We start from the raw sequence: 16,050 nt of genomic DNA on the forward strand, positions 1-16,050 counted from the left end.
GATACATTTTGAGGTATTCGTTTCAGATGTGCCGCAGACGCGAGCGCATATTCGGCGTAGCCCCCGTCGCAACCTAGACCGGGTGCTGATGTCCATTCTTGGCTCTCGAAGGGATGGGAACGCAAGCCTATCGCTACTCGATCGCCAGGCTGAAACCCCCTGACTTCAGATCCAGCGGACGCAACAATCCCAGACACCTCATGTCCAAGAGTGATAGGTGTTGTCACTAACCCGTCCCCTTTCAATAGATGGCAATCTGAATGGCAGAGCCCAGCTGCTTTGACTTGTATGAGGACCTGGTTGGGGCCTGGCTTAGGAATTGGGATGTGCCGAAGGCTCAAACCAGCGCGTGGTTTTTCAAATTGAAATTCTTTCATTGTCTAGCATTGGCAGACCTGTTAATAGCAAGAAACGTTGTGAATGCGGCAATATATCCGGTGGATGGGAACTTGCATTTAAAATACCAAGACTTTCAGGCGCCATAAGATATTCAGGCGGTGCTTCTTATTTCATCAAACATGCCAGACCGAGGTCTACTTACGTCAACGAATCGGTTGAGACCGGCTCTTCCGATTTCATAACAAACTTCAGCGGCTACAACATCCTAGAAGTGCCACTGATATGCGGCGAATTATCTCCCGAAGATTCGGCCGAAGTCCAAGCCCAAGGCTCGGCCGAGGTTACGCCCGAGTTCAGACGATGAAGGATTATTTCACTGAGTACGACATTTGTTGCGACGATGATACCCCCTCTGAAGAATACACGGAGTATGCAAGTTGGCGTGTGGCGACAAATAAATCAGTAGTCAGGCAAACAACTAGAGCATTAAGACTAGCATGTACCTCAGCTCCCAGCATAAGCTACGCCCACCAGCCAGGTCGGTTCACCGGGGGAACGGTTGCAGACGTTGGCCACTTCCATTTCTTCCGCATCGATCATTTTCAACAAGGCGCTGATGCATTAGAACCTCACATTTCCCCTGCACTGACCATCACCACGCTATTTTACCTACCACGCAGTATTATGCTATCACCATTTCTGAGACATGTCAGCGTCTATCTCCATCGCGCCCGCCCTGTTTGTCGCCAATAACTGCAATCTGCAGGTCATATTTGATGTTCCACTTCTCGAACCAGGGGGCGAGGTGGTTCTTGAAGTCTGGTTCTCAGTTGTCAATCCCGCCGATGCAAAGCATGCCCCGCTGATAGGCGTGCAGTCCACTATCCTTGGTTACGACTTCAGCGGTGAAGTCATCAAAGCAATTCCCCACCGTATCAAACTCGGATCCCGACTGCGAGCTGGGTCAATGAGTTGACATCTTCGCTACGCGTGAAACAACGCTCGCTGAGATTGACTTGGAGAGGTGCGAGGAGCTAGCTGAGCTGCATGGCATCACTACCGGCGACTTGATGGTGACAACGCGCAGTTCCTCCTGCATTATGGAGCCAGAAGGCCCATTGAATGATGAGGACTCGGATGAAGACTGGTTCTGTGGATCACCCGCATGTAAGCTTCTTCGGGTGAATGAAGGGAATACTTGGTGAGTGAATAAAATGGCTGAGTCTGTCACATTACTTGCATTCGTCAATCGCAGTGACTCTATTGCAGCGGCAGTTTTCCATGATACAAATCCCATCCCTGCCGTACGTCTCGCTGCCTAGAACCCAAACGTCCTTAAAGCATGTGACTTCCTAGTCCCAAACCAGTATGCCTGTATCACTCTTCGCGGTGGCTCTTGGAATGGTCCTCCGGAGTGGGAAATCCCTGACGATGGCGAAGGGCCGGTTTTTGAGGGACCGGGAAGTACTCCCAGTCTCTCCATTCTGGAAAACCCAGCCTCGCCGCCCACAAATATGCAAGAAGGCATCGCGTCTGGCTGCAACCGCTACGTCCAGGCCAACATCACGATTGCCTCATGTTGGAAGATTACCAATGATGGCGGCACCTTGCAAGCACGCTTGTTCGAGGTCGACCTCGTTGTCGGCAAGCCGGGCGAGCGCTGCGATACGCAGGTGTGGCTTGGCTACTAATTATTACTGCGTCCGCACCACCGGCGAAGGCCCGACCACAACGGACCCATCGGCGACGATGTCGGTGCCCACCTCGGAGCCGACGGCGGTATCCACACCGTCGCCCATCCACAAACGCACAACTCCCAACTGCAACAAATGGGCTGAGGCTCAAGACGGCGATTACTGTTTTAAGATGGCCAACGACGCCGGCATTGAGCTCAGCTCCTTCTACGAGTGGAACACGGTGCTGGCCAACGGCGACAGTTGCGACATGATCTGGCCCGGGTGCTTCTATTGTCATTGGGGTGAAATCAGATTCGCCAACCACTACCACACAGGCGCCCCCAACGAGTACTACGGCAGCGGCCCCAAAACTTTCGCAAACACAAGCAGGGATTCCGGCAAGCTGCAATAAGTTCGCCCAGACCCTATCCGGCGCCTCGTGCTGGCAACTGGCCACCAATAGCGGCATTACGTTGGAGCAGTTTTACAGCTGGAATCCTGTTGTTGGGTCGGCAGGCGAGAATTGTGGGACGCAGATACGGCCTGAATACTACTACTGCGTTGGCGTCAGCGGATGAAATGGCTTCCACGGCGTCTACCGGGCAGTCTTAGGTCTCGCGCTTTAGTATACGGTAATGATAGAAGAGCCTTTTTTTAGTTTCATCACGATTATTCTGCGCACTTCCCGGCCAGGCTGACCTTCACCAGTGACCTGTACTATTCAAGTGAGACTTCTGGTGACTATCTCCCTTCTGTTAATCTCTGATGCCCAACGTCTTGTATTACGGTCGATTTTGTTGAAAGTGTTGCTTTTAAGGCGAATTCAAAACACAGAAATCACTGGGACGACAAGGGCTTCAGTATAGATAGCAACAATAGAAGCAGTACCGACGAAAGGTGAAATAGCAGAAATGCACAAAAGGGAAGAACAGTTCAGTACCATACCGGCTTCGTCACAAGTTTCTACTTCCGGTACGGCTTTTCGAATGAAAGATCACGCGATATCCTTAGAGCTGCTTTGCTCCTGGTTTTCCAGACAACCCTTCTCCCTAAAACTAAACTCTCATCGTCTTGAGCACTTTAAGGGCTTATATACCATCATGAATGCCATAATTTCTATGGTCCTCTGACCCCTGGGAATAGTTTGTGACGTCCTTGTATGTTTCCTCAGATGGCTATATGAATGCGACATTCTTCGTGACCCTTGAAATCTTTTGATGATGGAAGAGTGGACCTGCCTTCTTGAAATCTGGTTTGTAACCCAAAACCTTGATCTTCAAACCCTCAACGAGGCTCTGCTTTTCCCCACGTAAGACTGTCACAGGGGTGCCGCTTTCTTGTAAGTTACGCAAATAATCGTAGGTGCTAAGCAGCAATCATGATTACCCTTTAGCGACAGAAACCAACCAGCTTTTAGACTTCTTTCCGGACACTCCATCTATCTTAGGAACAATACATACACTCAGTCGCTTGAGATGCAACAACGTTCGGTCTGTCCATACTCAGACCTCTGACCACCCCTCAACTAACTCTAAAATACCCTGTCGGCCTCTCTTTCAACCAACGGTTATACTCGGGAGTCCCCATGCGTACTCCAGACCATTGTCTTTGGAAGTAATGTTTCTATGGACCCGCATGTACATATATCATCCCGACTCTGGACCATGTGCCATCGCTTTCGGGTTGCAAAACCATTAAATGGTTAGACTTCTCCAAAAATTGTCCCCAGTAGATGCATTGCCGGCCTCTGTCTTCCAGGCTTTTCATGAAATTATACGGATCCGCCGGCCCAACTGACAGAAATAAACCGACATCCGACTGGCCCATTTTCAATCTAGGGGGCTCTGATGAGTCATCGTATGAAATTAGGGAAGAAGGAAACAGAGGTGCGCGAAATTGAAGATACGGGGTCCTTAACTGCAAATCATCTCCGACTCGTATATCCTGGCTGTATTTTGACAAGTCGAAGATAGTTTCAGTTCCAATGTCAATTGACACGGAGCTGACTTCGATTCGGTCGTACAGGAACTTCTGTCCTGATATGCTTTTACCTGTCACAATATTACCAACCCAACCAGCCCATGACCATGAAGGAAAGTTCTCCCTCCTTTGTGGTTGAGACATGCGGTGGTCCCACTTGGCCCATGGCCACTGATGGTGCCACGTAAGCCCGTTCAAGAAAGACACCATCGTCTTGTCTGGCATGCTTGAAAAGAACGGAATTCCATAAATTTGGGCGATTTGAGTCTTGTTGTCTTCAAACTCTCGAAAAATGCCGTACATGGCCTTCAAGGCGTCCGAATCGTATGTCAGGTTTCTGTTGCTGTTGCTGCACTATGTCGCTGAAGCGATCAAAGTTTCGCATTGGCGAACTCGTCTTTTCGTTGAAATGACAATATTCCTGATATCGGTTGCGGCCGAAGATGCCCCCCAGCATGATATTTCTGAACTTTGACCTGTCCCTCACGTGAAGTTTATCAAGTGGGGAAGCAAGACTCTCATGGCAATTCATAGCGGTACACTCGAAATAGACTTGGTCATCCGTGAAGACAAGCCGCCGACGACTCAGGACAGCCTCTTGAAGTGTCCAACCCCTTTCAGACCATTTTGATGATTGAATAGACGAATGTGGATGCTCGAGCGTGGAAATGATGTTGATACCTCTAACTGCGACCGTAGGATATGGCTCTCTGAGTCTGCTGCTCATTCCTGGAAGGCCGTATGTCGGGTCGGATCCAGCAGCAGCAATGATGGTCAACTCTGCATTCTGATAAATAGAGTCCATCTGGCTTATTTGCCCATGTTTCACTGCTTCGTCCTTCTGGTCGATGCAGAACTTGTCGACCCAGAGATAGTCAAAGCCCATATCGATAGTGACCTTCATGGCATCACTGATGGTGGCTGGAAGATCTGCGAGGGGTGGCGTATCATGGAGACAATCTGGAGAATTCTTCTCCGGTGCACTGTCTTCCACTGATGGAAGTCCCCATACGTAGCTCAAAGCCACGTACTTCTCTTGGGATGAAGCCGGTACTACGACAGATGAGTGGCAGTCTATCAGCCGGAGTCCCTTAGTCGTCCGTTTGGTCCCTGAACATGAGCTGTTATGGTAACGTTCGCAGTATTGAAACCAGGTCTTTCCCAAAGAAGAATCGAAATTTTGGCCAACAATTCGGGTACGAAAATGCTAGCCTGCCGAGAGCCACGTCGACGGAAAACAAGAAAGCCTTGCCGTCTCCCCCATTTACGCATGGCATCTGTGTAGTTTATTGCGAGAATTCCGAATGATGGAACAATAGCCAAATAACGAGAATCATATCCTTCGACGATTCGTTCCCTGTCTTTCGATTTTCCGTGCGGATCCATCCATGAATTGTGTCGAACTACGTCATAAGCGCGGAGCTGATCATTGTTCCCTGATGCTCCTGAGGTAGAAGGATCAGCGGGAATCCGAGAATTGCAAAGCAAGAAACAAAGGTGGCAGCTAGAGACCGCTGGATGACGATAATATGTTCCAACATCGGCAATTTCGACTGCAAATTCGCCAGCAGGAAGATCGAGCCCTTTCTCCAAGGGAAGATCCCTACATCGGGCACAAAGTCCGCTTGTAGAGTAAGTATCTGCAGGATATTCTCGAGTTGAAACCTCAGGCGACGATAGCCTGCGCTTCGCGCCAGTAATAGGTCTGGCAGCCATAGTTTGCTTGGAAAGTTCTTGCGAGATCGAGGACAAATAGGCCGCCAACGGTTGTGATCTTGGGCAATGGTGGAAATAGTGGAACGGGTTTCGTTTGAAGTCTGGCTTGCTGTGATTTAAGCGACTGAGATGGCCGCGACTTATTTCCGTTGCAAATGGGAACCATCGATCATTTATGCATAGGCACCGAGGTAGGTCAAGGTCTGGAGCTGCGGCTTGTGGAGTTTTACACACGTGTCGGGGCGGGATTGGCCATAATGGCACATATTTGAAGCAGGCTGGCTCACAGTCAGCCCATTAATCAACCTGGACGGTTCCCTCGAGATGCCAAGTCTGCTGTCCGAGAACGAGAGGCTATGCCCCAACTAAGCCACACTCGTATGCATATTAAACCAGGTAGGCGAATGAATATGCACTGAGATTTCGGGAATTAGACTCAATTGCGGACAGTAGTCTTATCTTGCTTTTTGTCTTTGGCAGAAAACCCCGACATAGCAGCGGATCGTCAGTGGCTAAGTCCACTACAAAACTCAAGTACGTGATCGAAGTTATGAATGTTGGCCCACAATCTATTGCCTGTAACGTCGTAGGCCTATCTTCTGCATCAAATTGGATATGCAACACAGCTTCAGGCGGTCAGTACCACTAAGCCACATCACAAGGCGTCTGCTCTTGATAGGTCCACTGACAGATGCTGTATACTGCACTTTGCTCTGAAATACCAGCTTCAAGGTTAGTTCAAAGCTTTCAGCTACTGCTTGCAAGGGTAATTATTGCTTATTCCGTGTAGTTGACGCCAGTTATTCTGAGAGAAGTTATAATTAAAATCTCAAACCCATGCAGGAGGGCTTTCTATTTGCTCAAAAACTATGTAAGAAGTATTGTAAAATCTGTACGACGGTATATATATATGGGGTAGTTTTAACGACCACTGGTAAAAGTCATAATGAGGGTAACAAGGATATTAATAAAAAGTTACACTGGCTGGAGATGGAGATATCAGAAATATCGACAATTATGGGTGCGACGAGGGTGGGGACAATGAGGCTGGCACACCACTCGACGAGTTCGCTGAAGGTATCCAGCGGAATATTCTAGGCTTTTAGTGACATTATTGTTATCCTATTCAAATATGAGGGTTGTTTTTCATTGCATGCTTGGGAAAGCCACATCCTTCCGGAATCTTATTGAGTCATACTGTTGTTCTGTAATCCTCATCCCAACACGATCAGTTTTCTTTGCGGGATTGCTCTTTGCCACTCATCTTCCCGAATTCTCGCGATGCAAACACGAGTCGCCACACCTCTGCCATCATACATTATCTGCATGACAAGCTTCTCGAATCTTTTAATCCAAGGGACGCTCGATCTAAGACGGTCCTCCACAGACAGCAGGGCCTCGCCGGGGTCAATTTCAAGTACCTCACACGTTGCAAGAAGAATAAACTCGAAAAATCCTTTGCCTGCATGAATTATGGGATCCTCCTCATACCGGGAGGTACATCTTTCAGTTTGCCCGCATAACACGTTCGGGACACCGTCGTCGTTGGCTCTGTAGACGTCGAAGTTATAAAATTCAACGTCGTCATATCTGGCAGAGTCCCGCACAGGCCCATCCACGAAGAACGTGGCGGTCTCGGACCAAAACGTAATCAATTGATTGTCTGGTATTCCTTCGAGAGCCCCATGTGTCAATTGATGGTAGCGAGATGAGATGGCGTTTGGAGTAACGACGTTCTCACTGACTGTAGGTGGGGCCGAGAATTCGGTCGAGTCGTCTCTGATCCTCCCCACCTTTACTACCCGAACGGGATTATTTCGAACAACATAACAAACAATGTCTTCCGTCAACCTTTGCAAAACAGTCAGTTGTTGTACGTAGCCAGTATTCATCTGTATTTTCATGACTCACCCCGTCTCCCTGTACTGGTTTGTGAACCACATCTGGATGTTCCCTATCCACCCCAGCCATGACCAGCTCGGAAACGACACGGGACAACTCAAAGTGGTCGAGGGTAATGTATTTAAGTCCGTTCTTCGCTTTAGGTATGCACCCGAGGCCTTTGCTAGTATCCACTGCCGTTGCCAGCAAAGTCCAATTTCAAATCTACTTGTTGGGATCCCCCAGAGAAAAGGCTCTCCTGTCATCGATGTGAACTCTTTGAGAATCCCACGAAACGCGCTATAAGCGTCACCAGGTACAGTGAAGCTGCGAGATGAGAAGTCTTTTATCTGGTGCCCCAAGTCATCCCATAACAACCCCTCCTCAGATTCTGGTAATTCGGGTCTAAGGAAATTAGTCTGTGAGAAGTCGTGGTACAGACTGACTTTCACGAGGTGTGTCTCTGTGAACAGGCCTTCTATCCAATTGGCGTTGCGGCAGCTCCAGTAGATCTCGTTCTCAGTGAAAATCAAGACGCGTCTCGACATGACTCTCACTTGAAGTGTCCAACCCCGGGTATTCCATTCTGTTTCTCCCAGAATATCTCTGAACCACCGTGGACGAGTGGTTGAGGCAGTGGCTAAATAGAGTTCAGGTTCCTGCTTTGTAGGGTCTCTGATACGAAGAATCCGTTGCATTTGTCTGCGGGGCGTACGTAACCCAGGCAGGCCAGCTTCGGAGTCTCGTCCGGATGCTGCGATAATCGTAAGCTCTGCGTGTCTGTATATTTGGTCCATAAATGACAGGTGATATGACTGATCTGGTGTATCCTCTTGGACGATGCAAAGCGCGTCAACCCACAGATACTGCCGACCAAGCTTCTGCGTCAATACCATTGCATCCTCAATAGTCTTGGAAGTCGTATGCCATAATGCGCCAGGTTGACTCAGTGAATTCCAGTTTTTGCGCTCTAACTTCAACCTCTGAGAACCTCCCCACACATAGCTGAGTGCGATGTATTGTATGGTGGCAATGTCAACATGCGAGAGCCGTACCACAGCTCGTTTATGGACATCAATGAGACGAAACACCCCGATTCTGCTTGATCTATATCTCCGAAATCTGTTAGCTCATCTATGTAGTGGAAGCTTCCATCATGGTTTACTCACCCAGATACGTGAGATTCTTTACAGCAGGTGCCATGATTCGTCGTACATTCCATCTCCCAACTCTTGATCATACCGATATCTACATACAATGGCGAAGCCCGAGAGTTTAGTATGTGTCCACTATCGGGAATATTTTCGTCTCTGAAAAAGGATGCAGACGAAGACTTGTACGGGTGGAGCCAGTGTAACACTGACACGGGTTGCTTTCTAATGCCGCTTGGTTGTGTGACCGGGTCCTGGAAGTGTATGTTGACGGAGTGCAGAAACATGTAAGGTATGAATTGTGCATCATCGCGTTCGTCGGACTTGCTTGAGGCGACTGCCAGGTTGGCAATGGTCCTGTGGGGTAATTCGAAACTACCCCTTACGCTGATGGACGCAGAGCACACATAGTTATGCGGCACTTGCGTACCACTTCGATGGAGGTTGCGCAGCAGAGTTTGGATCTCTCCGCAGAATAGACAGAATTTTGCTGTGTTGTTGACACGTTCGACCGTTCCTAGATCCCAGTCGTTCTGCAACCCGTCAGGCTTCAAGAAGAGATGTGAGGGAAAGTCAGCTTGGCCATCCATATGACGCCGTAAGTCGCCTACGTTTGGGAGCCGAAGTCGACCGAAGTCTATGAATGAACAGTATGAGCACAGCGTGGCATTTTTGAGAGGTTCTGTATTGGCCATGAAGTTGGATCCTGAGTAAACCGCACTCAGCAACGGCAAAAATAATTCTACGATGGAACCTTCCTGCTCTGCGTTTCCAAATTGGGGGATTGAATTGATGTTAAGTATGCAAGCGAAACGACCAAAATGCAGATATCGTGTCCATGCAGTGAGATCCAAGTCTCCTAATCTGACCGACAGCCTGACGTTGTGTGACAATGAGGCATTCCATCACACCATGTGCATACCAATACCAGTTGCCACGTTTGGGAAGGCGCTACTCAGCCGCAGAGCTGAACGTTGAAGTCTATATGTACAAAAGGTCATGTGTACTATACTGCCAGGCTGCGAGTGTCATCTGGTCATAATCGCTACACTCCTACAACAAGCCACCACCAGTGAAGTCGACTTTTTATGTGCCTATAAGGAAGCCTTGTTTGAGAGGAATATACCATCAGGGCTCAAGGATTTGGCCAAATCTAATCAATGAACGACCATCTAGGCCGTACTTCCCGATCATGGGTGAACATGTGATAGTTGCACCTTTCCATAGGTGTCTAATTCTATCAGGACCCAGAATATTGAGTAAACGACATTCAAATAGGAAGGTTGCATCTAGAACCGTGTTTGATGTTGTCACATCAAACGGGGCGTATCAGTGCACTCACTCGCTGTGAAGTCAACAAGACCAGAATAAATGTAGACTTGCAGCAGTGCGAGAAACTTTCCAGAATACGCTGGAATGAGGTCTACAAGGAACAGAGGAGCAGCTTGGTTAGGTATAGAGCGCAGGGAACACTTCGCATAGAGAGAGCAGACTTCAGTGATTCATCTGTTGACCCATGACCCCGGTAGGTTGGCCTCTGGGAGCCTTCACCCTGTGTCACACACCCATTTTCAAGCAGGCGGAGTTTAGGCGGAAGCCTGATTGCTGGTCTGTACACCTGAGCTGACATGCTGCAACGAGCCACGCAACGAGCTGCATCCATCGTGTCAAACAGACATTCTTGGCTGGTTGGCTTTCCTTCGGATGGGTGGTGCGAGGCTTTCCCTTGTGCTGTGTTATTCCGAGGAAATGGAAGAAGGCGCCCAGGATGTCTGCAGTGAGGCGAACCATCATTATCTGGCAAGATAAGGGGTTATTGATAAATCAACTCGAAATGATGCTGCCAACGGAAATCACTCGTTTTGAACCTTGCTGGCAGTGGTATCTCTATGCACTAAAAACCGATTATCGACTTAACCATCATCTAGCAACTATCTCAGTCGTCGTAGTAATCATGCAACTCCTCCTCATACTCCTCCCTCGCCTCTCGCAACGACTCGCGATCGCTGCTGCTGCAGCTCGACCCCCTCGCGCTGGCCAGCTCCTCCTCGTACTCCCTCCTGGCCTCCCGCAACGACTCCCGGTCACTCTCGTCACGCTCATACTCGCGGTAGCGGTGCTCGGATCCAGAGTCGCTTCCCCTCTCGTATCGCTCTTGGTGGCGCTCTTCATCAGAGTCGGAATCTGCAGAACTGTTAGTAGTCTGGCTTGATAAGACACGAACCGTAACAAACCCAGAGCGTTCGCAATCAGGGCTCCTCCGATGGCGCCAACAGCAAGACCACCGGCTACGCCGAGCAGCATGTTGCTGCTACTACTCTTCTTCTTCTTCTTTTCCTCGCTGCCCTGCTCGTACTGCTGACCGTACGGGTGTCCATACGCCTGCTGCTGAGGCTGACCGTACGGCGAAGCTTGCGGTTGTCCATACGGCGATCCGCCACCGTACGGGGATCCTGAAGGCTGACCAAACGGCGACGCGTGAGGCTGTCCGTACGGAGATCCCTGAGGTTGTCCATAAGGCGATCCCTGAGGCTGGCCGTATCCCGGCTGACCATACGACCGGTTCGGGTCATGATACTGCGGCTGCTGATGAGGCTGGCTCTGCTCGTAGCCATGTCCCGCGTAGTATCCCGCAGCAGCACCCGCAACCGCGCCCGCCGCAGCCGCACCGGCAGCGTACTCTGCCGGCGAGTGCCCGCCATACCCCGGCTGAGGCGAGTGTCCACCGTACCCTGGACGCGGCGAGTGCCCTCCTCCCGCATACCGATCCTCGTACCTCGGCTCCGGCGGCGGCGGCGACACGACGGGCGAGAGCGGCGCAGGCGGCTCCCACTGCGTCGAGTTGTTCGGGCTGACATAGTACCACCGCCCGCTCCGCTCATCGAACCTCTTGGCCCAGCCCTCCGGCAGACGCGGCGAGGGCGGGCGTTCATCGCCGTGCTCGGGCGGCGGCGGGCGGTACGGGCTCGCGCTCTCACCGTACGGACGGTGCTCGGGGCGCGGGGACTCTGAGGGGTAGGGGCTCTGCTGGTCGCCGTAGCGGTGTTCCGGGCGTGGCGAGTCCGTGGGATAAGGGGCCTGGGCGCCGTAGGTCCCGGCTGCGGCGGCAGAGAACGCGCCTGCGCCGTAGGAAGCGGCGGCGGAGCGCTCTGGGTCGGCGGTGCCGAAAGCGTCGGGGTGCTCGCGCTTGTACTCGTCGGCGCCGTTCTGGGGGCCGCCGGCGTAGCCTGAGGGGGGCTGGCCGTCGTAGCCGCCGGGGTGGGAGCCGTGGTTGCTGTAGCCAAAGTCCTTTGATCCTGGGGGCGGGTCAGAAGGAGCCTGCGGGGGTGATGTGAAGAGGCTCACCGTATTCGTGCTGGATCTCGGGATCGTCGGGGATGGTGAAGCCGCCTAGCTGGGAGGCCAGCTTCGCGACGTCGAAGTTTCCGAATAGCGACATTTTTTCTTGATTGATGTGTTGCTGTGCGGTAGTGACTGTGGCAAAGTTGGGAAAAGCACTAGGTGAAGAACCGTGGATGTCGTCGCGCGACGGTGGTGAGGTGGTTGTGACCTGAGTGCGTCGCGGGGTCAAGTGACGATGCGATGGCGGGGTGTGACTTTTTGAGGTTGGTTGGGCCACGAGGGGCCGCCAAAAAAATCAGATGCGAGCACAAAAGTACACAACAGAGAGGCCAACCAACACTGACCAGCGGACCCTCCCGTGGTCGACTGGAAGGGCTAGTGCCTGCGTGACGGAGGATTCGTAATGTGGTTGCTTGGTGCTGCAGGCTGCTGCACGTCAGATTGGCTCTGTTTGGTTTTGTTTGGCGACGACGGGATGCACCTCCACGTGTTTCTCGGCACCTCGGAAGCGTGGCAGCTGGGCGTTGTTTTGTTGTTGCTGCAATGGAGGGGGCTATCAACACCCAATTTTACTGCATAATAGCAGAAAATCAACAGTGACAACCGCATGGCAGGGACCCCCACGTTCTGCTGCCATCGTCTGAAGTCCGCGGCGGGACGACCCGCACATCTGATAGGGCTGAATGAAGACGTTCTTCTTTCGCATTCCTGACTGCCTTCTGAATCATTCCTGGTATGTACCTCTCTTTCTGCCTTTTTTATACTTATCCAAGCATTCTACGACACAAGGGTAAGGGAAAGCTTGTTTCTGCACGACCATACTTGATTCAACGAGAGTATTTCTTGGAGTTTACAAGAGTAGAATCAAATAATACAGAGAACGAAAGCAGAATTCAGAGGTAATATATGCGCCGTAGCATACATAGTCAAAATAGGTGGGCTCGAGGATAAGTATCCCAGGAAGTCATGGATGCTCCAAAACAGCAGACTCAATTCTTCATACTGGACCGATGGACGCCAACAAATGCTCTTGGGACCCCAAGTCTAACCACCCCCAAACGCCCTTTCTTCTACCAAGACCCATGATCTAACCAACATAATCCTACAACCCGTAAACCGCCCTCAATCATCATGCTCCAGCACCGCCGTCCGAACCCCCGCCCGCAACCTCACTCCCTCCTCCTTCTCCTCCAGCGCATCCAGCCCCTCAATCAGATCCGCCACATCAGGCGGCGGCCGCGTCTCGAACACGGCCTGTATATCCCCGTGCGGACTCAGCCCCGAAAACCTCCACCACCGCCTCCTCCCCCCTCCGCCCGCCATCCCCCTCCACGCCCGCCGCGAGAACAGCCGCCGCTCCCACAGGCTGATCAGCAGCAGCGTCGGCAGGTTCACCACGCGTATCAGCGCCACATTCACCCTATGAAACGTCTCCGCCTCCACGAAGAACCGCACCGGCGCGAGCACCACCAGCGCAAACACATTAAACGGCGGCGGGTACATGAACAGCGCGTCCGACCTCACCCCCTCGAACGTCAGCACCGCCCTGCGGAACTGCACCTCCGCCTCCTCGCCCTTGACAATCTTCGAAAACGTGTTCGTCAGCATCGCGACCAGGATCGTCAGGAACAGCGTGTTCCCCAAAAACGCGAACCCGATCATCAGCGCCGGGCCCAGCAGCACGTGGAACTGCACGCTCTCCTCGATCCCCGTGCCGTCGAGCCCGAACCAGATCCAGAGCATCCATTTCCCGATCGTGAACCAGGAGGGTGTCTCGTTGAGGTTGTCGTTCGAGTCGATCAGCCACTGCAGCGCCAGCAGGAACCCCATGAAGCACCAGCACGCGAGCAGCGACACCAACAAAAAGTCCGCCATCATCGCGTGCAGCGAGATCAGCACGATGTTGTCCGGCGCGATGTTGAACGCCACGCGCGTGAGCAGGATCGGCGCCGCGAGCGGGAGCACGTGCGGGCCGTGGCCGTCCGGGAAGCTGCCCGCCGCGACGTCGTACACGCGCGCGAGGATGTAGACCCCGTAGATGCAGGAGAAGGTCACGTCGAGCCAGGACCAGAGGTTCTGCGCGTGCACCGCCCAGCCGTGCTCGACGATGGCCGCCACCTCGTCGAGCACCCACCCCGCCGCGTAGATACAAAACAGAAACTCGTACACCTCGTTGCTGCTGCGGCGGTACAGCATCGCCATGAAATACAGCACCATCAACAACAAAAACTGCCCCAGCTCGATGAGGTTGCGCGCGCGCGGCACGATGAGGCGGTAGTGGTTGAGGATCGGCGCCTTGCGCGGGTCGTACAGCGAGATGGGCCGGTACTCAAAGTGGTCGGGCAGGATGTCCACGAAGCTCAGCGGCGTGTACACCACGCGCCCCTCGTACACGGCGGTGACGACGCGCTGGCAGCCCGCGGAGGCGATGAAGCCTTTGCTCTCCGAGAGGATGGCGAGCTCGAGCGCCGTGAGCTTGCGCTCGTGGCCGCCGGGGCGCGGCTGCACGGCCCACTGCCGACGGCTGCGGCCCTCGAACTCGACGGCCGAAGGGGCGCCCTCGAAGGGGTCGAAGCCGCCGACGAGCATGCGCGAGAGCGCGAGCAGGCCCTGCGCGCCCGGGTTGTCTTCGTGGAAGCGGCGGAAGAGGCGCGTGGCGACGAGTTCGGCGAGGGCGGCGCGGGCTTTGGCGAGGGGTTGGTGGATTGTTGAGGAGTGCTGGCGGAGGAAGTACAGGCGGTTTGCGAGGAGGCAGTAGACTGTGCCAGGTGTCAGTGTCTCGGGGTGCCAGGTGCGAGGTTGGAGGCGTACCTATCGTGACATCTTTTGGATTGTAGAGTCTGTCCACGAGCGGGCGGACAATGCGCACATTGAGCCGTGGGTCGCTGAGCTGGTCGACAGTGTACGGGTCGTCTATGCTCGCGACAATGAGGCGGCGGACTCTGGCCTCGGTCAGCACATGCTCTGCACCTCACGCACCCACGGAAGGCATTTACCGATGCATCGACACGTATACAGGCAACGCCTCCGCCTCCTCGACGGGCCCTCTCACCTCAACGTCACCGAGACACGCCTCCGTCTCGGAGCCGCCAGCGGCCGCGGGCTCTTCATCCTCGTCATCATCCCCAAACCGCGGGCTGAGCATCGGCTCGCGGCCCGTCCACAGCTTCTCCTCCTCCATCTGCGCCAGCTCCTGCTCCGACCGTCTCATTGTACGTCTGCGTCGCAAGTACATTCACGTCTTCACAGTCACATGTGGGAGGTCTTTTCTCTTCCTTGGGGGCCGGTTTCTTAGGGACAGTCTCAAAACGTAGATGGGAGAAGAAGGGAGGGTTTGTAAGTTTACGATAGCCTCGCAGGGTTGCTCACATAAAAGGGACGCGGAAAAGGGCAACAGGTATCCTTTTAGTCATGGTAATCTTGGCGTGCTTCATTTGCTGCGATGCCCGGCACGGGGGAGAACCCATTAGGTAACGGGTAAACGGGCGACTCGTGGCACGTACGCGGATGGCTTACCCCTGAGAATGGGCGTTCGCAGGGCAGCGGCATATCGAAATGTTCAGTTTGCGAATGCAGACCTGTGATGAGAAGACCAGGTATGAATGAATGCTCGGCTAGGGTGTTTGTGGCATGTCATTCGATTGGAGCCGAACTGGTAGAAGTTGGCCTATGCAGACGCTTGTCCGGCTATTCGAGTTATCCAGAATCGGAGGAGTAGCATAGGTTGAAAGTGTGAACAGGAAATTTGAGAATCGCACAAATTGCGATGCTCGGAATTCGGCAGTCGACATCGTATTTGATCTCGGTTCCTGGTCCGGAATGAAGCTGAAAGACCAGGATTGGTCGGCCAAGCCTCACCACAGGCCAGCATACTAACTTGTATCCCGGATAAATTCGGCTCCGATCCCACCGCGGGGTCTATCGATACGCACCCAAGCTCCCGGCCATCACCACCCGCCGTCCAC

General features: G+C 52.8%; 4 protein-coding genes across 4 annotated transcripts; 2 read left to right on the plus strand and 2 right to left on the minus strand.

Annotated features, from left to right (window-relative positions):
• Nucleotides 1–1,439: 1,439 nt before the first annotated feature.
• COL26b_007034 (uncharacterized protein) lies at nt 1,440–2,030 on the plus strand (the record flags this gene model as incomplete). Its single annotated transcript, XM_053179842.1, has 2 exons — nt 1,440–1,506; nt 1,696–2,030. The coding sequence occupies 2 exons, from the start codon at nt 1,440–1,442 to the stop codon at nt 2,028–2,030; spliced, it is 402 nt and encodes a 133-aa protein (XP_053036190.1).
• Nucleotides 2,031–2,088: 58 nt separating this feature from the next.
• On the plus strand, nt 2,089–2,427 carry COL26b_007035 (uncharacterized protein; the record flags this gene model as incomplete). Its single annotated transcript, XM_053179843.1, has 2 exons — nt 2,089–2,275; nt 2,351–2,427. 2 exons carry the CDS (start codon nt 2,089–2,091, stop codon nt 2,425–2,427), a joined length of 264 nt encoding a protein of 87 aa, XP_053036191.1.
• Nucleotides 2,428–10,679: 8,252 nt separating this feature from the next.
• On the minus strand, nt 10,680–12,182 carry COL26b_007036 (uncharacterized protein; the record flags this gene model as incomplete). Its single annotated transcript, XM_053179844.1, has 3 exons — nt 10,680–10,927; nt 10,978–12,039; nt 12,089–12,182. 3 exons carry the CDS (start codon nt 12,180–12,182, stop codon nt 10,680–10,682), a joined length of 1,404 nt encoding a protein of 467 aa, XP_053036192.1.
• A 1,025-nt stretch (nt 12,183–13,207) lies between these two features.
• COL26b_007037 (uncharacterized protein) lies at nt 13,208–15,296 on the minus strand (the record flags this gene model as incomplete). Its single annotated transcript, XM_053179845.1, has 3 exons — nt 13,208–14,844; nt 14,897–15,027; nt 15,082–15,296. 3 exons carry the CDS (start codon nt 15,294–15,296, stop codon nt 13,208–13,210), a joined length of 1,983 nt encoding a protein of 660 aa, XP_053036193.1.
• Nucleotides 15,297–16,050: the final 754 nt, after the last annotated feature.

The sequence above is a fragment of the Colletotrichum chrysophilum genome, assembly GCF_026319265.1.
Source record: "Colletotrichum chrysophilum strain AFK26 chromosome Unknown scaffold_55, whole genome shotgun sequence".
NCBI classification, from domain to species: domain Eukaryota; kingdom Fungi; phylum Ascomycota; class Sordariomycetes; order Glomerellales; family Glomerellaceae; genus Colletotrichum; species Colletotrichum chrysophilum.